This window comes from Pelodiscus sinensis, chromosome 24 (genome assembly GCF_049634645.1).
Source record: "Pelodiscus sinensis isolate JC-2024 chromosome 24, ASM4963464v1, whole genome shotgun sequence".
Classification (NCBI taxonomy): Eukaryota; Metazoa; Chordata; order Testudines; family Trionychidae; genus Pelodiscus; species Pelodiscus sinensis.
In genome coordinates this window covers 8,308,135-8,327,741 of record NC_134734.1, presented here as the reverse complement: position 1 = coordinate 8,327,741, position 19,607 = coordinate 8,308,135, and the positions used below count along the sequence as shown (strand labels likewise).

At 57.1% G+C, this 19,607-nt stretch overlaps 2 protein-coding genes and 1 long non-coding RNA gene across 4 annotated transcripts in view; 1 reads left to right on the top strand and 2 right to left on the bottom strand.

The window, feature by feature from the left end:
• The window catches only part of PLD2 (phospholipase D2), a 23,880-nt gene extending 9,537 nt beyond the window's left edge, over nt 1–14,343 (bottom strand). Inside the window, exons 1-14 of one of the 2 annotated variants that reach the window (XM_075908058.1) lie at nt 14,206–14,343; nt 9,865–9,979; nt 9,463–9,593; nt 9,040–9,182; nt 8,600–8,699; nt 5,708–5,773; nt 4,161–4,219; nt 3,670–3,762; nt 3,434–3,586; nt 3,083–3,232; nt 2,505–2,588; nt 1,505–1,583; nt 1,326–1,436; nt 166–333 (exon numbers count right to left, since the gene is read on the bottom strand). In XM_075908058.1, the coding sequence (XP_075764173.1) occupies nt 166–333; nt 1,326–1,436; nt 1,505–1,583; nt 2,505–2,588; nt 3,083–3,232; nt 3,434–3,586; nt 3,670–3,762; nt 4,161–4,219; nt 5,708–5,773; nt 8,600–8,699; nt 9,040–9,182; nt 9,463–9,593; nt 9,865–9,979; nt 14,206–14,244 (1,491 nt within the window). In that variant the 5' untranslated portion in view covers nt 14,245–14,343. Of the gene's footprint in view, nt 1–165; nt 334–1,325; nt 1,437–1,504; nt 1,584–2,504; nt 2,589–3,082; nt 3,233–3,433; nt 3,587–3,669; nt 3,763–4,160; nt 4,220–5,707; nt 5,774–8,599; nt 8,700–9,039; nt 9,183–9,462; nt 9,594–9,864; nt 9,980–12,055; nt 12,184–14,205 lie in introns of those variants that run through there. The other variant, XM_075908059.1, reaches the window with a different exon arrangement.
• On the top strand, nt 12,436–15,820 carry LOC142819650 (uncharacterized). The gene is made up of 3 exons (XR_012897511.1): nt 12,436–12,573; nt 15,021–15,253; nt 15,697–15,820. It is a non-coding gene; the product is annotated as an uncharacterized LOC142819650 (long non-coding RNA).
• On the bottom strand, nt 14,269–19,607 carry PSMB6 (proteasome 20S subunit beta 6). Its single transcript, XM_075908065.1, has 6 exons — nt 19,452–19,607; nt 19,241–19,308; nt 16,715–16,846; nt 16,439–16,568; nt 15,723–15,867; nt 14,269–14,450 (listed from the first exon to the last, which is right to left on the bottom strand). The coding sequence occupies exons 1-6, from the start codon at nt 19,524–19,526 to the stop codon at nt 14,323–14,325; spliced, it is 678 nt and encodes a 225-aa protein (XP_075764180.1). The 5' UTR covers nt 19,527–19,607; the 3' UTR covers nt 14,269–14,322.

Here is a 19,607-nt window from a genome sequence, read left to right as displayed (position 1 = left end):
CTCAACTGGGGTGCAATAGGACTCCAGTGCGCAATGACCCCTTCTCCCCACAGCTGCCCCCAGGGCCAGGGCTTGGGGGGATACAGGGACAGAAGAGGGTTGGCTGGGGGGGACCTGGGCAGGTGCCTCCCCAGCACTGGAGAGGACTGAGTGGTGGGTTCTGACCTTGGCATGGGGGGACAGGTCAGTGAGCCGATAGTGGTGGTCATCCCAGCGCCCATAGGCCAGATCCAGCCCTCCTAGAAAGGCCACACTCTGGTCTACCACAACCAGCTTCTCATGGTGGGCCCACAGGAACACAATAGATGAGACGTGGTCAGGGTGGCGCATCACCTAGTGGGGGGGGGAGGCAGGGACAGCTTAGAGATACCTCTGTGGCAGGGAGCTCCAGGGCCTACAGTAACGGTCCTCTCCCCCTCCCTAGGGGTGAGCCCCCCGTGCTACTGTCCTGGGCCCTCTCCCCCTCCCTAGGGGTGAGCCCCCAGTGCTACTGTCTTGGGCCCTCTCCCCCTCCCTAGGGGTGAGCCCCCAGTGCTACTGTCCTGGGCCCTCTCCCCCTCCCTAGGGGTGAGCCCCCCCATACTACTGTCCTGGGTCCTTTCCCCCTCCCTAGGGGTGAGCCCCCCCGTGCTACTGTCCTGGGTCCTTTCCCCCTCCCTAGGGGTGAGCCCCCCCATACTACTGTCCTGGGTCCTTTCCCCCTCCCTAGGGGTGAGCCCCCCCGTGCTACTGTCCTGGGTCCTTTCCCCCTCCCTAGGGGTGAGCCCCCCGTGCTACTGTCCTGGGTCCTTTCCCCCTCCCTAGGGGTGAGCCCCCCCATACTACTGTCCTGGGTCCTTTCCCCCTCCCTAGGGGTGAGCCCCCCCGTGCTACTGTCCTGGGTCCTTTCCCCCTCCCTTGGGGTGAGCCCCCCCCGTGCTACTGTCTTGGGCCCTCTCCCCGTCCCTTGGGGTGAGCCCCCCCGTACTACTGTCCTGGGTCCTTTCCCCCTCCCTAGGGGTGAGCCCCCCCGTGCTACTGTCCTGGGTCCTCTCCCCCTCCCTTGGGGTGAGCCCCCCATGCTACTGTCCTGGGTCCTCTCCCCCTCCCTAGGGGTGAGCCCCCCGTGCTACTGTCCTGGGTCCTTTCCCCCTCCCTAGGGGTGAGCCCCCCATGCTACTGTCCTGGGTCCTTTCCCCCTCCCTAGGGGTGAGCCCCCTGTGCTACTGTCCTGGGTCCTCTCCCCCTCCCTAGGGGTGAGCCCCCCTTGCTACTGTCCTGGGTCCTCTCCCCCTCCCTAGGGGTGAGCCCCCCGTGCTGCCATCCCAGATGCCTGAGTCCCCTACCTTGATGTTGGGGTGCAGCAGCATGAGTGCTCTCTTGCTGTAGTCGCTGTTGATGCCTAGGGCCAGCCCTACCTCCTTGAAGAGTAGGACGCAGACCCGCACGCCCTCCTCCTGTGGGGACAGGCAGGGCGTTAAGGAGGTGGGGGGAGCACCCAGGGACTCACCCCCCAGCCACTCACCGCCTTGTGCTTCAGGAGGATGTCCAAGCGCCAGTCGTCTGTCTGCGCTGGGCGTTTCAGATGGATCTCGGGGCTTAGCCTGCAGGGGCGTGGAGAGGTGCCTGGATCCTCAGGGCTGCTCCCCCCTCACGCCCTGACCCCCACCCACCTGGCCTTGCTCCAAGCCCTGTCCGGCTCCCTGCAGAGAGCTCAGGGCAGTGCTTTGCCCAGCTTGGAAGCTGGGGTCAGCTCTGGGTGCCCCACACACTGGGGGAGCTGGGGACAAACCAGGGAGCAGAGGCCACTCCAAGGGATCAAAACCTGCCCTAGGGCCCCTGGGGACATTCAGAAAGAGGAGCTGTTCCGAGGGGGTTGGAATCTACTGTTCTCTTGGGCCCTGAAAGGCAGGACAAGGGTAACATGGAGCAGGGCAGAGCTTGCTGGGTTTTCGGCTCTGGGAGGCCAGGGGGTGCCTGTTGCCAGAGGGTTTTCCGAGCAGGTTGGACAAATGCCCTGAGGGGCCGGGCTGGCAGTATGGGACCTGACTCAGCATGGGTGGCTGGCCAGCATGGCCCCTTGAAATCCCATCCAGCTATGGTGTCCTCAACTGAGTTGGGACGGCCAGGATCTCCTGGAGGGAAAGTGCCCTGGGTGACCTTGGAGGGACTGGTGGAGCCCATGGGCCCAGGCTAGCTGATCAGCAGGGGCCCAGCACACTCCCAGGAGGTTGGGTCCCAGGAGTGGGTTTAAAAGGGGACACAGGGAAAAGGTGGGGGGAGGGCTGTAGGGTGGAGAGGGCAAAGAGAACAAAGCCCTGGGGGGGCAGGCAGCACCTATGGGGCAGAGGGTGTGTGTGAAGGCCAGGATCCAGGAGGTGGGGGGAGGCAGGGCGTGGGTGCTTGGGGCAGAGCGGGATGGGGCAAGGGCCTGAACACTGGGCGGAGGTGGGGCAGGGCCTAGAGGGGCAGGACGTGGAGGGAGAGTGAGGAGTGGAGCTTGGGAGACAGCAGGGGTCACTCACCACCAATCAGTAATAAAAATCTCCTCCTTTGCTTGCATCAGTGCATCAGCCAGAGCCGCAAAGTACCCAGCACCATTCACAAACCTGTGAGGGGGTGGGAGTGGGAACTTGGATGGTCGCTTCCCCCCAGAATGTCCTCCCCCTCCCCCAGAGCTCATACCCCGCCCAAGTTCCCCACACTCTCTTAGGGTATGTCTACACTACCCTCCTATTTCTAACTAGCGGGGTAATGTAGGCATACCGCACTTGCAAATGAAGCCCGGGATTTGAATTTACCGGGCTTCGTTTGCATAAGCCGGGTGCCGCCATTTTTAAATCCCGGCTGGTTCGAACCCCGTGCCACGCGGCTACACGCGGCACGAACTAGGTAGTTCGAACTAGGAAGCCTTCATTTGCAATTGCGGTATGCCTACATTACCCCGCTAGTTAGAAATAGGAGGGTAGTGTAGACATACCCTTACCCACCGGGTGCCTGGCAGTGAAAACTGCCAGTGTCACTGTCCCCTCCTCCCATACAACCCACTTTCCTCTGTGCCCGCGTCAGGCATGGCCCTCCCCACAGTGGGCATCCCCCTCACCATCGGGCAGGGGTTCCCTCGCGGACAGGTGCAAAGGACTGGTGCCGATGCATGTGCAGAAAGTCCCTGCCCTTCTGCTCAGCCAGGTCCGAAATCTCCTGTCCCCACCAGCGTGCCTGCCGGTAGCTGCTGCACTTCAGAATCAGTGTCCTGGGGTGGGGGAGAGAGGGGATTACAAACCGGCCCCCCCTTCCCAGGGACAGAACCCAAGAGTCCTGGCTCCCAGCCCCGCGCTCTGACCCACCAGCCCCCACACCCCTCCCAGGGTGTCCTGGCTCCCAGCCCTCCACCCCATTGTCAACTACCAGCTTTCCCCCTCCCCTATGTTGAGGGGAACCCAGGCATCCGGACCTGGCACTGTTCTCGACGCGGACCCCATACTTGCTGTCGGTGGATTTCTTCCCCACCCGGACACTGAAGCCCGGGTCGAAGAGCAGCACAAAGGAGACAACCCCTGACTCCGGCTTGAGGTACATCAGGAAGGAGTCCTTCACCACCAGCCACCTGGGAGTGGGAGGGGAGAGGGCAGGGCCAGTGAGCAGGGAGGGGGCCATGTAGACCCCCCCCCAAATCTGCCCCCAACTCACCTCTTGGACCAGCGGTAGCAAATCTGGTGGTGGCCAAAGCAATTGAGTCCCTGGATGTGGTGTCCACCAGAGCGCTTCAGGATCATGCCCTCCCTGCAGCGGGAGCCAGGGTCAGTGGGGAGCAGGAGAACCCAGGAGTGAGAGAACCCAGGAGTCTTGGCTCCACCCCACCCTCGCTCTGACCCACCAGCCCCCACTGCCCTTCCAGTGCCCAGCCCCCACTCCCCTCGCAGATCCAGGAAGAGAACCCAGGGGTCCTGGCTCCACCCCGGCCTCCCTCTGACCCACCAGCCCCCAGTCGCCTCCCAGAGCCAGGGAGAGAACCCAGGACTCCTGGCTCCCAGTAGCCAATTCCCTCCACAACTCACTCCCCTCCCATGTGTGGGAACCCTCCCTGGGTGTGCCCCTAGCTCAGGACCCCCCGATAAGTGGCTGCCCTGGTGGCCAGCAGGCTGCAAGGTGCCTGAGCAGAGAAAGCGAACTGCACTCACAGGCCCTTGGGTCCCAGGTCGGGGATAAAGGAGAGCTGGCTGACGTCCAGGAACTCCGCCTGCAGGGGAGAGGTGCTCAGAGCCAGGCCAGACAGGGTGGGGAAACTGAGGTGGCCAGAGGATGGAATCCAATAATTATGACTCCCAGACCCCATTCCCTTCCCAGAGCCAGGGAGAGAACCCAGGCATCCTGACTACTCACCCTCCCCTCTCCCCCGCTCTAATGTACCTGTGGAACCCAGAAGTCTGGGCAGGGCTGGACTGGAAATCAAAATAGGCCTGGGAAATGGGTTGAGAACAGAATCAAAGAATTTTTTGTAAATTTCCTCTTTGACCCCCCATTAGCCACACCCCTGACCCCTGTTAACCACGCCCCTGGCCCCCATTAGCCACATCCCCTGACTCCCATTAGCCAAGCCTCTGGAGGTAACACTCTCGGAGCAAAATGGACACATGGCCAGAAGTAAAAGGTGTCACGTGACCCCTCTCTAAGGACTTTTCCCACCATCCTCCTATCAATAGGGATTCGTTTGCCCCTCCCCCGAACCCGCCTCATGCAATTATCCTGCAATTGCATTAACCCAATGTGTGTGACATTAACGCGGGAGCGGAGAGGCTGGGGGAAGTGCTCCCTCTAAGAATATGTCGACACTAGCCCCCTAATTCGAACTTGGGAGGCTAATGTGGGCATTCGAAGTTGCAAATGAAGCCCAGGATTTAAATATCCCAGGCTTCATTTGCATCTTCCCGTCCGGGCGCCATTTTTAAATTCCACTAGTCCAAAGTAACTGCCCGCGGCTACACGCAGCAGTGAAATGGTAATTCAAACGAAGTCCTTAATTCGAATTAACTGTTACTCCCCCCTCTAGCTCTGAATGCCCTTACCCTCTCCTCTCCCAGCATCACCCTGTCCCCCCTCCCACTGACACCTCCCCTCCTGCCCTTTTCCTCCTTGTCTCACTTGGCCCCCTGGCATTTGTCTCTCCTCCACCCTGCCCCTTAGTGCCTTCCCCTTTCTTCTCCTGACCTGCCCCCTCCCCTCAGCACAAGCCCCTTCCTCTCCCACCCCTTCCCCCTATTTTTCCCCCTTCCTCCCCCACCCCCACCTTCTGCCTTCTAGTTTGCAGTGCTGGAGTCTGTGATTGGGCCCCAGAAGTCCCCGCAGCCCTGGCCCCAGCTGCTTCCGGGGCTCCAGACCACTTGCTGGGCCTGGAGCTGGGCCGCGTGGTTTTAACGTCCCAGGCTGTGACGTCACGCTACGCCTGGGCGCCTCCCCTCTCAGCTGTTGCGTGGCATTTGAGCACGCCGCACATGTGCTCCCTCAGCTCCACCGTGCCCTGTAGATGGCCGGCGCCAGGGAATTTAAAGTGCGGGGCTGCGGCGCCCTGTCACAATCCCCCTCCTCCTCCAACAGCCGCCAGCCGGCCTTTCGGCTGGCCTACCGGGAAATTCCCGGTGTCCCGCCAGGCCAGTCTGCCCCTGAGTCCGGGACACTGACCAGGGAGCCAGGTCCCCTCTTTATGAGCCGCATGGGGTCAGTACATTACCATGGCATGGTAGTTGCGATAGAAGGACATCGCCAGCAAGGAATTCAGGTAGGACTCCAGGTACTTCTGTGGGGAGCAAGGGAAGGAGTGAGAGCCCCTCCCCACTGAAAGAGGGAATCTGGCCTGGGCCCTCCCCGCCATGCCACCCCGCACTGCTTCACACATACCCACATTACCTGCAAGGGCTCCCCATATCCTCCTCCCTCCAAAGGCCTAAGTCTCTGCTCCCCTCACCGGCTAAGGGCACAATTCCCCCTGCTTTTCATAGAACCACAGAACACTAAGTCCAGTCCCCGGCCCTCACAGCAGGACCAAACACCATCTAGAATGATCATCTCTGACAGATGTTTGTCTAACCTGTTCCTAAAAGAACTCCAATTATGCAGATTTCACAATCTCCCTAGGCAATTTATTCCAGTATTTAACCATCCTGACAGGAAGTTTTTCCTAATGTCCAACCTAAACCTCCCTTGCTGCAATTTAAGCCCATCGTTTCTTGTCCTATCATCAGAGGCCAAGCAGAACAATTTTTCTCCCTCCTCCTTGTCACACCCATTTAGGCATTTGAAAACCGCTCTCTCAGTCTTCTTCTTTCCAAACTAAACAAACCCAATTCTTTCACTCTTCCCTCATAGATCATGTCTTTAATTACTTCTGGGTATGTCTACACTACCCCCCTAGTTCGAACTAGGGGGGTAATGTATGCATACTGAACTTGCTAATGAAGCCCGGGATTTGAATTTCCCGGGCTTCATTAGCATAAAGCCGGCTAGTGCGAACCCCGTGCCGCGCGGCTACATGCGGCACGGACTAGATAGTTCGGATTAGGCTTCTAATCCGAACTATCTGTACGCCTCGTGGAACGAGGTGTATAGATAGTTCGGATTAGGTTTCCTAATCCGAACTATCTAGTCCATGCCGCGTGTAGCCGCGCGGCACGGGGTTCGCACTAGCCGGCTTTTAAAAATGGCGGCGCCGGCTTTATGCTAATGAAGCCCGGGAAATTCAAATCCCGGGCTTCATTAGCAAGTTCGGTATGCATACATTACCCCCCTAGTTCGAACTAGGGGGGTAGTGTAGACATACTCTTCTCTGGACCCTCTCCAGTTTCTCCACATCTTTCTTAAATGTGGTGCCCAGAACTGGACATAATACTCCAATTGAGACCTAATCAGTGCAGAGTACAGCAGAAGAATGACTTCTTGTATCTTGCTCACAACACTCCTGTTAATGCAGCCCAGAATCATGTTTGCTTTTTTTGCAACAGTGTCACACTAAGAACATAAGAATGCCCACATTGAGTCAGACCATCTAGCCCAGTATCCTGTCTGCAGACAATGACCAATATAAACAATGCCCCAGAGGGAGGGAACACAATAGGTAATCCTCACGTGATCCCTCTCCTGTCACCCATTTCCAAACAAACAGAGACTAGGGACACTGTTGATGGACCTAATCTCCATGAATCGATCTAGCCCTTTTTTTGAACTCTGTTAAAAGTCCTACCCTTCACCACATCTTCTGGCAAGGAGTTCCAGAGGTTGACTATGCGCTGAGTGAAGAAAAACTTTCTTATGTTTGTTTTAAACCTGCTGTCTATTAATTTCATTTGGTGATCCCTAGTTCTTATATTGTGAGTATAAGTAAATAACTTTTCCTTATTCACTTTTTCCACACCAGTCATGATTTTACAGACCTCTCTCATATCTCCCCTGTTGATTTATATTTAGCTTGTGGTCCACTATGACACCTCAACCTCTTTCTGCAGTACTCCTTCCTAGACACTGATGGGGGAGCCAGGTCCCCTCCTCACCACTTTCAGTGGTAAAAGTAACTTAAAATTTCTTACAGGTACTGTCCTATTGCAACCTAGGTCCCTGCCAGCTCTTTAAATAGCTCCCTGCAGGCTTTTGCCACAGCTCAGCCAGCTCTTGCCAGAGCTGTGCACCAGGGCGCACCCACTTCCTTTCACCTCTGGTCACTTCCCATTCTGTATGTGTAAAACTAATTGTTCCTAAGTGGACGAGTCCGGACAACCACATCTGCCATGTGAACAGGCCCCGGAATGAAGAGTGGGCAGGAGCTGTGGGCCCAGGAGCAACCCTGCCTTCACCAGCCTTGCACAGGTACAGGGGGCTGGTTTCCCCTAGTCCCATGTAGTCCACTAGCTCATTCCAGCCACTCTCAACAGAAGTACCTGAGAGGTGAAAAAGCTGAGACATTAGCTTTCCCCTTCCCAGAGACACATAAAAAAACAGGTGGATATCTCCTAGCTCTAAAATCCAACACAATCAATTCACTTCCTTAACTCCAGATCCTACTTTCCTGGGTCCCTCGCTCCCTTTTAAATTCAGAATATGCTGAAAAACTCAGGCATTACATTACGCATTTCTTCTTTTTTTGTGTTCAAGTCTGGTTCATTTGACTAATTAAAAACTTCATTCAAATGCTTTTAATGGACAGGAATTTCATTACAAATCACAAGCAAAATGTGACTTAGTCACTCAGAAGGAACAAGTGGGGTGGGTACCATTGGTTAACGGGTGACAAGGCAAAACTGAAGAATTCCAGCAGAAAATTAAAACTCTTGAGAAGGGCAGGTGAGGGAGGTAACTGTGGAAGGAATGTGTGTAGCTGTAGTGTCTTCTGCTGGCTAGTTCCGACAGGCCGAGCTGTGCGGGAAGGCCCAAATGTGACACGCTGGTGATTTTGCTTGGGGCTGCTGATCATGGATTTCAATCTGGCTTAAAATCATGGATTTAAAGCAGTCCTGGAACTCCCAGAATCCACACAGGGGCTCCCCAGCCACCCCTCAAGTTCCCCCATGCTGGCCACAACCCTGCAGCTGTTGGAACAATCCCTCCAGCATTCCCCCCCACCCCAGCCCTGTACCTGTTTGCTGGAAGGGCGCCTTGAAGTGCCCTCACCCGCATGGGGCAGGGCGGGCATTTCCTGAGACGTGGCCTCTGCCCGGGAGCCCTGGATAGCAAACCTGGGAGAGTGTGGAATCAGAGACATGGTGAGACCTAGTGGGGAAAGACCCTGTGCCCCATTCCCTGTCCCCCTGAGCCAGCCAGTCATTGCTCTGGGGCTGAGGGGGAGCTGGTGCCCCTACAGGGGACCAGCCCCTGCCCTGTTCTCCACCCCTAATGCCTGGCAGGAGTTACAATCCCAGACCTTCCTGGGCAGCTTTGGGCCACTGTAGAGGCTAGAGAAGAGCAGGTGGGTACAGTGGCTAAGGAGCAGCCCTGTGTTGGATCGGGGCCCTGAAGGTGCTGGGAGGCTGGGAGGTCCTAGGGCACAGACCACGCTGCTGGGGTTGGGGGACAGACCTGGAGAGGGGAAGGAAGCTTATGAAGATTTTGTGTCTCATCAGGTCACGGTGCAGCTCCTGGAAATGCTTGAATTTCTTCTTCATGGTCCAGGTGAAATCTCCATGGGTCAGCCGCAGGGAATACAGCGTACTGGGTCGGATCTGCCAAGAGAGAACCCAGGAATCCTGGCTTGTACAGTCTAACCCACCAGCCCACACTTCCCTCCTACAGCTGCGGAGAGAACCCAAGAGTCTTAGCTCCCAGCCCCCCCTCCCTCTAAACCACCAGCCCCCACATGCCTCCTAGAGCCAGGAAGAGAACCCAGGAGTCCAGGCTCCTGCCCACCTCCTTTGTTCTAACCCACCAGCCTCCACTCCCCTCCCCTCCCAGTGCCGGGGAGAAAACCCAGGAGTGCTGGCTCCCAGCCCCTTGCTCTCTCACCTTGGAGCCGCTGGTGTAGCGCTCGGTTCCCTCGACCCGGGCTATGACAGGCACCCCCTTCGCAAACACAGGCCCCTGCGACTTGAGTGGCTTCAGGTCATAGACCACCAGGAAGGGGTAGAGTGGGCCTCCTACAGGTGGACAGACAGGTCAGGGAGGGATGAATGCAAGGACACTCCCCATCTCTGTCCCAGACACACAGAGGCAGCAGAGCCTGGTGTTGAGAGGCAGACATACAGATCCGGGCAATGAGGGACAGGCAGCAGCAATGCAGGCCAACGCCCGTATCAGGACACCTGGGTTCCTTCCTTAGCCAGGTGGGTTGGGCTGCCCCATCCAGGCCATGCCAGGGAGCTAGAGCCACAGTCTCTGGCCCCCAGAGCCAGGCCCTGCCTCACTTACCTGACCCTTCGCCCTCCTGCAGCCCATCCACCTCGTCCCCATTCACTTGCAGGTCAGAGGCATCCAACAGGCTGTGCCCGGGAAAGGGCCCCACCGGGGCCTGCATGGTGCCAACCTTAACAGGGAAAGAAGCAGAGATGGGGAAGGGGAGAGAACCCAGAAGTCATGGCCCCCAGCCCTCCTGCTCTAACCCACCCAGAACTGGGGAGAGAACCCAGATGTCCTAGCCCCCCTGATTTAAGTCACCAACATCACCACTAGCACACCATGGGGACAGGGGACAGCAGCAGGCATGGAAGTGCCCTGGCAGCTCTGTCTCACTGGTGAAGGGAAAGCCCTGAGGTGGACATGGGGGATGGAGGGGAGAGTTGGGGCCAGATGAGGGGGACCCAGGCATCTGAAAACTTGGAGTGGGGAACAGGGATGCTAGCTATCGGGTAATAGAATAGTCAAGTAACCTCATGAATTCCTATCCGTTAGTTGACTATTCAGTAATCCCTGGGGGTGGGGCTGGAGTCCCCTGCCACCTAGTGATGCTGCCTCTCTGTCAGAGGTAGAAGCGCTAGATGCCAGGTGGGAGCTGGTCTGCGAGAGGCAGCAGCACAGGGTAGCAGCAGCCCGGTCCCAGGTGTGTCTGAGTTCTCCACGGACACGGAGGCTGCTGCCCAGGAGGGAGGGGGGCGTGCGGCCCCCTGTCCACAGTGGCCTTGGACAGAGGCTGCATCACCGAAGCCTCCCCCAGACCTCCTCCCTCTGCTGCCTCTACAGCCTCTTTTAAGCCGGCTCTCCGCAGCACTGGCTCCTGCCCTCTCCCCCATACAGTATCAACTGCTAACAGAAGATAGGACTATGTAGCACTTTAAAGACTAACAAGATGGTTTATTAGGTGATGAGCTTTTGTGGGCCAGGCCCACTTCCTCAGATCAAATTGTGGAAGAAAATTGGCAGGACTATATATACCAAAGGGATACAATCAAAAAAAGTGAACACATATGAAATTGACAAATCAGATTTTAGAGCAGAGCAGGGGTGTGTGGGGGGGAGGTTAGTGTCTATGAGATAATGATATTAGGGGTGATAATTGGGGAAGTGATAATCTGAGGAAGTGGGTCTGGCCCACGAAAGCTCATCACCTAATAAACCATCTTGTTAGTCTTTAAAGTGCTGCATAGTCCTGTCTTTTGTTTCAGCAAGACCAGACTAACAGGGCTACATCTCTATTACTAGACTGCTAATAAGTAATGGAACCAGGCCTCCAGCAGGGCAGCGCTGGGCGAGGGCCCTGGGCGTACAGGAGAGCAGCACAGAGCTAACTCCTAGGGAGGGGCAGCCCAGAAAACCAAGGGAGAGTGAACAGGTGGGGGGAGGCAGCTGGGATTCTTGGGTCAAACTCTTGTGGATGCAGGTTTATTGGGAGGGGAGATGCGGCTGTAACGGGGGGGGGACACGACTAGCAGCCGGGGGCACCAGAGCGGCGCCTGAGCTTGCAGGTTTGGGCAGGCGGGGCTGGGGAGTTATACAACGTTCCTTTCCTCTAAGCCTGGGAAGGGTGGCGCTGGCAGAGAGCCCCCGGGCCTCGCATCCCCACAGCCCCTCGCTCCCACCCACAGCCCCGCCGGCGCCCCTCGCTCCCGCCCCCGGGCCTCGCATCCCCACAGCCCCTCGCTCCCACCCACAGCCCCGCCGGCGCCCCTCGCTCCCGCCCCCGGGCCTCGCATCCCCACAGCCCCTCGCTCCCACACACAGCCCCGCCGGCGCCCCTCGCTCCCGCCCCCGGGCCTCGCATCCCCACAGCCCCTCGCTCCCACACACAGCCCTGCCGGCGCCCCTCGCTCCCACCCACAGCCCTGCCGGCGCCCCTCGCTCCCGCCCCCGTCACAAAAGTGCTAGAAGTTCACGGAGATTTGGAGTCCGCTACGAGTCACGTGGGGCAGCGAGATGGGGGGGGGGGGCAGCGGACCGTCAGAGCTCCCCCCGCCGCCTCCAACGTGGCTGCACGCAGGGGGGTCCCTGTCTGGAAGGGGCAGGGGAGAACCGAGACCCCTCCCACGAACCAACTGGAGCCTGCCCTTGTTATGGGCGGAGAGCAGGTCCAGTCCCCCCACCGCGGGGTTCAGGAGGCCGGAGACCCCTGCAAGGCGGGGAAGGGAGTTTCCAGAGACTCCCCCGCACGGGGATCCCGGACACTTACCCGGGGCGTCCCCGCCCGGCCCCGATTCCCTGCGGCGCGCCGGGCTGGGCGGGAGGCGGCGGCGCTGCCCGGGAAGGGAAGTGGGGGAGGGGGCTGGAGCCAGTCCCGGGACAGAGCAGCCTCCGCCCTATCCCAAGCAGGGCACACTCCGCCCCACAGGCTGGGTCCCTGTGGGATGGTGGGGGCGTTGCTCGGGGAGACCCTACAATAACAAATACTGCTGCTGTCCTGAGCGCTCCCCAGACTCTACTGGGGATCAGGACAGAGCCATGGGCTGGGAGGTCAGGCCCGGCCCGGCTCTGGGGTGCGTCTCCCGGCAGCCCCTGGCTCCCCCAGCCCTGCCAGGGCCCCGCACTCCCAACCCGCAGCCCCTGCCAGTCCAGCCCCGTACCTCTGGGGAGGCTGGGAAGCTGCCAGCAGGCAGTGCCTGGCAGACACGCCCCAGAGCCAGCTGCACCCAGCTCCATAGCTGAGAGCAGGGAAGGCTAGGCGGGACCCAGGCATCCAGAGATCTGCAGGTAAGGGGGGTGGACAAGGGACTGAGTGGCCCGGATTGGGGTAGGAAGTAAGGAATTAAGTAGCTTTGGGGGACAGAGGAAAGGAATGGCAGGGCAATGGAGGTGCCAGGTTCCCTGCCCAGGGATGGGGCACAGGGGAGCCATTGGGGTGATGCTGGGAGGGGGGCTGGGTCTGAGGGCCCCTGCACAGATTGTGAGAGTTCTGAGGGAAGGAGGTTGCAGCTGCAACCCCCATGAGTTGGGGGGCAAAGACCCCCACCACAGACCCTGCCAGAGCCCCTGCTCTGCCCCACAAGCCACTGGGCAGATGGGGTTGAGGCTCCTGCGGTGCTTCTGCTGGGCTGGGCATAGCAAAGGGGCCCTCAGCCCACAGGTGAGTATCTCTCATCCTCCCCCCACCCATTCATCCCTTACTCCAGAAGCCCCCTTCCCAGACCCCCCCCCCCACCCTGCATCCCACTCCCATGCCCTCTTTCCCCTGCAAGCAAGCCACTGTCCTGCTCCAAGATACCCAACCTTTTCCCTTTCCTGTCCTCCAGCAACCCCTGGTCATCCCATAGAGGGGGGACCTGCCCCCCAAGCCCATTCCACACCCTCCACCTGTAGCAAGCTGGATGCCCCAGCCAGAACGCATGAGTCTCCTACCACCAGCTGAGCTGTGCCATCACAGCCATTGACTCCATGTGCTGATGAGGGCAGCCCCATGGCCCCAGCCTCCTGCGGCCATCAACTCCACGTGCTAATGACTGAGGCAGCCCCACAGTGCCAGCCAGTCTCCTGGCTCCAGCTCCCCATGGCCAGAAAATCCACATGCTGACTGGGGCAGCCCCATGGCCATCGACTTCATGTGCTGATGACTGGGGCAACCTCATGGTCAGGGATTCCAGCTGCTGGCATGGAAACAGGGACCCCCAGCACCAACCAGCCCTGCTGACAGCACAAAGACTAGGACTCACAGAAAGGCCCTAAGCCAGCATCCCAGATTCCCCTGCCCTTTGGGCTAAACTCTCAACCCTGCAAAGAGCTCTCACCCAAGAGGGCCCCTTATGGTTGGACATGGGGTTGGAGGGGGTTGCGGTAAGCAGTGGGAGGCAGGATGTGTTAATTCCCCCCCCACATCCATTTCCATTAAGAAGATTCAGAGCCAGGTGAGGTTTTGGTGTAGGAACCTGGGCTGGGGGGACACTGGCTCTGAGCCAGAGTGGCCCCCAAATGCCCACCCTATGCCACAGCCCAACAACTAGAAACTTCTCCCACCAGTGTCACTCCTAGGCTGGCAAGGGCTGTAGGGCAGGAGTGAGGGTCAGCAGCACAGCTGGGGGAGCCTATGACTGGGGTAGCAGGGGCTGTGTATCAGCATTGAAGGGCACCAGATGTGCTCCATCAGGTCTCATGTAGGGGCTGAGGCTGGTGGGCAAGATTGAGTGGTGCCAGTTGTAAACAGCCCCCACCCCAGCCTGGCCCCTTTGCACAACTTAGTCCCGGCAGAAGACCAGCCCCTGGATCTGCAGGGCAGAGAATAGGCACATTCTAACCCCCGCAGTGGCTGCATATCAGCACCAGGTTAATCCGAGTCCAGGCCTCCCCGCTCCCCTCCACAGACAAGGAAAGAATCCAGGAGTCCTGGCTTACAGGCTCCCCTCCCCCAAGCTGGGCAGGGAACCCAGGCATCCTGTGGAATCATTGAGGCACATCATGGGTTCCATAGTTTAATAAGTCAGTGGCACAGGGTGTGTAGGGTGTCCTCCGTCAAGCAGCAGAGAAGCGTGGCAGCTGGTTTCCCAGGATGACTTGCCGTTCCACGCCCTGTTCTGTGATGGCAGCCAGCCGGATCACCCCCCCACTCGAGCCATCCCGGTCCATGGCCAGTGCTAGGGCTGCAAGGGGAGAAGAGGAGAGCATACGGGGGGGGGATAAGCACAGCATAGATGCCTTGGGCCAACCCCTCTGTAACAATATGGCTTTTCTGTAGCCATGTTGGAAGGCCTGAACCAAATCCACCTTCTGCAGCCAGACTGAAGAGCAGTAGCCATTAGCTGTAAGGCCTCAAGTCACATCCTCACATTCCATCTAAATTGTATTCAAATAGCATCACACCAATCTGTGAGGAGGGGATTTTGTCCTGATAGCTCCTCCACTGTTACCAGATAAAGAAACAGATCTCAAGATGGGTAAAGAAAACTTAAACAGTTTCTTGCCAGACAGAATGGTGTTACTTATCAATAGAGAATGTTGTGGAATCCTCATTCTATGATCATTGTCATTACACTTTCCTATTGTTTGACTGAGAGATCTGTCTGGTTTAACTGTTCCTGTCTGCTGTATAATTAATTTTGCTAGGTGTAAATCAATTAAGGTGGTGGGGTATGATTGGTTAGTAAAATTATACTAAAATAATTGGTTACGGTATAGCTAAGCAGGACTCAGGTTTCATTATATAAACTCAGGTCCAAGAAGGAGACCAAGAAGAAGATAGAAAGTAACAGAAGCAGAAGGAAAGAAGCAAAAGGCTGGAAGACCAAAAGCAGACAAGAAACACCAAGAAGAAGGGGGAAGACCTAGAAGAAAAAAATCACCTCCGAGACACAGCCTAAGACCAGACTGTGACTGCAGCAGCTAAGATCTAGAGAGATCTTCCCCTTCCCTGGCCAACAGGGGAAGTCTGCCTGTACCAGGATTGGTGAGCATGACACTGTGTGCTTAGCATGTGTATTCTGCTTGTTTGGGAATTGTCAATAAATAGAGGATACGGATATTACTGTGTGAGGCTCTTTCAGTGGCTAAAGATCCTGCCTAACCCGCAGAAAGATGTGCCCTGAGCCTTAGGAATTGGGTACGGGTGAGTGTGTAAATTAACAGGGTTGCACTTTGAGCCCTAGGAACTGGGTAAAGGTGTGTATCCCTACAGTGTGGAAGGCATAGAGAAATCTGAGCGGGTAACACCTCCTTCTATGGACATACAACCCACACTGCCATCCTGGATGCCTGGGTCCCAGCTGCCCAGGATAGAGGGGTAAAATCCCGTTTAATTATTTAATCAGTTAAACATTAAGGCAGGCAGGGGCTGCTCCTGGGCAACATGTAATGCTTACTGGGTAACTAGTTACCCATTCACATCCCTAGCTGTGAGAAGCTGAGGGTCTACTCACCATTGGCTGTGAAGCGCAGACACTCCTCCTGGTTCATGCCCGGCTTGTAGGAGGCATCAACGAAGCCATAGATGTAGGAGCTACCTGAGCCACCCACTGAGAAAGGCTGGCGAACCATCATCCCACCCATGGGCACCGAGAACACCTTGGGGCAGAAAGACGGAGAGATCATGGCTGGGACAGGGTGGCTGGTTACACAGGACCTCCTCACCCGATGCTGAGAAGCCAGGTACACAGGGACTAGGGATGTTACAATGCATTTAATTAAACGAGTTACTGCTGAAAGTTTCAATGGTTACATGGTTATGCGTGGGGGGGAGGGGGGGGGAGGAGAACAGCTCCTCATGACCTGGTGTGCACCAGGTGCTGGCTTTTAAGACAGCTCCCCACACGTGACCATATACACAGTCACTTTCAAATCCCTAATAGGGACTCCTTGCCCAGTGCTGAGATGCAGCCACCTGTGGGGCGGGGCAGCTGGCTACAGAGACCCCTTGCACAGAGCTGAGATGCAGCTGCCTGTGGGGTGAGATGGCAGATTACCCAGGGACCCTTCATCCAGTGCTAAGTTGCAGTCACCTCTGAGGCCCCCAGTGATCCCTTGCCCCACTCCCTGTCCCACAGTGCTCGTTAGAGATACCCTGACTCTGCGTGCCCCCAAGGGCTATGTCCCTAACTCCACCTGCTGGGCTGAGCCCTAGGATGACACCGCTCACCTGTCCCCCCTTGCGCCTGTCCCAGCCAGCAACGATGATGCCAGCGGTGAGGTCCTCGCGGTAGCGGTAACACATCTCCTTGAACAGGCTGGCGGCCGTATGCACCAGGGGTGGCTCGTCCAGCTCAATGCTGCAGGGGGAGGGAACCACAGTCAGAGAGGAACCAGGGACTGACTTCTAGGGGGTGCCAGCTCCTGCCCAGCCCCTGCACAGGGACAGGCTGGCTCAGATGGCAGGGAATGGAGAGCCTGCTCTGATGTGGCCCAGGGCAGGTACCTGTGAAAGCCCAGCTGATAGGCCACGGCATCAGCAATGGCCTGCGTGTCAGCAGCAGAGCCAGAGCGGCAACAGAAGATCCGATCGTGGATGGGCGTCAGTTTGTCCGTCACTCGATTAGCCACATAGGAGCTGTGGAAGGTGGAGTCAGATGATCAGTGCCCTACAGAGCCCCACCGCCCTGACACTCTACCATAACAAACTTGCCCATGAGACGCAGGTGCCAACGGAGACGACACATCCGGCCCCAGTGCACTCAGGAAACCCTACAATAACACTGGGCCAGGGATGTGTCATTTCCTCACCGCCCCATCGGTTAGACACCTCGTAACCACCAGCCTCCAGTAAGAATGTAAAAAGTTTTTAAAATGTACCCGTGTAACTGCTAAAAATCTCAGTGATTATATGCTGCAGGCTCTGCAGTATGAAGCAATAGGCAATGAAGCCTCCCTGGACTGCCAGTCCAGCTTCCCAGGAGAAGGCTCTGCCACCGGTGCACTCCCAGGGAGCCAGTGTGCAACCTGTGAGGCAAAAAGGCCAGGGGGTTCTCTGGCCAGCTGGCAGGAGCAGCCCCTACCCGTGGAGGGCCCCACAGGGCTGAAGCAGCTCCCGTGGGGCTGGAGCTGTGGGAAGGAAGCTGCTCCAGCCCCCACAGGTTAAGGGTGATGCTTACCGGTTAACCAGATAACCATTTACATCGCGAGCATCCAGAGCCTGCAAAGGACTCTTGCATGGCCCCTGTAAACAGTCTGCCCTGCCCCACAGGAGACCCTATCAAAACTCAGCCACCGCCCAAGTTCCCCTGGGGGATCATACTAAAACACAGCCACTGCCCTCCCTCAGGATGTAGCAAAAATGTATATTTTAGTATCGGTTATAAGCAGGGCCCACCGAACCGTGGCAAGCCCTGCTCACCAGCTGCACTTTTCGGCCCGAATCCGGCTCTTCCGGGTTACAATCTATTCGCCACGGGCAAGTAGACTGTATTATTTGTCGAGCCCTCATTATAAAACTAGGTATGATGTATAATTATTTGCAGGCTCGACGATTGCAGCAAAAACCACTCGCCAGCCCCGCACTGCGCATGTGCGAGACCAGCACTGCACATGCGTGAACCGCCAGTGAACGGGGTGACCGGCTGAAAACTACTCCCCATGGGCGAGTAGATAAAGCCGATTTGTCAAAACCTGATTATTTGATGTATAATGACTTGCTTATAAGTTCTATCTGCTTCTATTTCTCTCTCTGTCTCTCATGAGTAGATAATGTTACTATAAGGCCTTGCTCCCTGTTAGCATTACAAATTAAGTTGTAACCCTTGTCTGCATCACAAACTAAGTTGTGTCTTTCAGTAATTATTGATCTTGTCTGAAACTGCACCTTTGTGTGGTGTGAGTAGAAGGCGTGTGAATGAAAGCCATCACAGATGCGCAGATGATCAAGAAGTGGAAACTTTGAAGACAATAAGGAACCCTGCATTGTGTCTTGAGACTGAATTAAATTGGCAGCATGGACAACCTTGAAGACAGGTAGAAACCCCACCAAGAGTGAGAGAGAACGATGAGAAGCCTGACAATCACTATCAAAGGTCAAAGATTAACACCTCCTTTAAGGATGGGTGATTGCAGCAAAACCCATAGGCTATGTCTACACTGGCGGGTTATTGCCTAAGAATCCGCAGAGTGTCTACACTGCCCGCCTGCTCTTGCGAAAGGAAATTTACAGTATGGCATGGAAGAGACGGCTCCTTGTGCAAGAGCTATGCTCTTTTTTAACACGTGTAAGCCCTCTTTGCACAGGAGCTCTTGCGCAAGAGGGCAGTGTGGACACTCACCAGGGATTTCTTGCACAAGAAAGCCCGATGGCTAAAATGGCCACCAGAGCTTTCTTGCTCAAGAGAGCATCCACACCGCCATGGGCGCTCTTGTGCAAAAGCACAGCTCACACATGGCAGTGTGGACGTTTTCTTGTGCAAGACTTCTTGCACAAGAACCCTTGGCAAGATGTTCTTGCACAAGAAGCCACCAGTGTAGACAACCATAGACTCCAATAGGAACTCACATGTATAAGAAGGGAAGGTCTTGCCATGAAACTCTGGGTTCAGTCCTTCAAGCCAAGCCAAGCCACAGAGGAGCCCTGACTCCTCACTCAGCCTTGTCTAGACAGTAAGACTGACTTATGCACCATTGGGTGGTGTGGTGTGTGTGTCTTTATAAAGTGTGTTAACTGCTTCTCCACTGTATTCTCAGTAAACACTGTGTATTGCCTTTTCCCCTGAAAAAGATCCCCATGCTTCTTACAAGCATAGCAAGGAGACCCTACCAAAACACAGCCCACTGCCCCCCCAGGAGACCCTACCAAAACACAGCCCACTGCCCCCCCAGGAGACCCTACCAAAACACAGCCCACTGCCCCCCCAGGAGACCCTACCAAAACACAGCCCACTGCCCCCCCAGGAGACCCTACCAAAACACAGCCCACTGCCCCCCCCCAGGAGACCCTACCAAAACACAGCTGCCTGCTCACCCCGTGGTGGTCCTGGAGTCCGCGCCGATAACGACCCCCCCGTCGAACTCCACCGCCATGATGGTTGTCTGGGGGGGAAAGAAGTGAGAGGAGCCGCCCGAATGGGCCCAACGGGGAGGGTTCAGCCCCCCCCATCCCCTCGCCCGCCCCTAGAGTGCCCCGCTCCCCTATTGCCCCGCCTCCGAGACTCCCCAGCGCCCGCTCCCCTCACCCCGGTGCTCAGGGGCCGCCCGGCCCAGTCCGGGAACCGCTCCGCGGTCCCCGCAGTCGCCACCGCCATTGCCATAGTCACCCGGCTCGCGCGACACTGTCGCAAACTATCCCGCTTTACGGCCCATGCTCGGGAGGGATGGCGCAGCTGTTTTAC

What these genes read in the sequence shown, in the direction of transcription:
- PSMB6 (XM_075908065.1), bottom strand. Translation starts at nt 19,526, where the DNA reads ATGGCAATGGCGGTGGCGACTGCGGGGACCGCGGAGCGGTTCCCGGAC. An exon ending in GACTCCAGGACCACCACGGG is followed by an intron (nt 16,847 to 19,240) that starts GTGAGCAGGCAG and finishes CACCTTCCACAG; the next exon opens with CTCCTATGTGGCTAATCGAG. An exon ending in ACAGGCGCAAGGGGGGACAG is followed by an intron (nt 15,868 to 16,438) that starts GTGAGCGGTGTC and finishes TTCTGCCCCAAG; the next exon opens with GTGTTCTCGGTGCCCATGGG.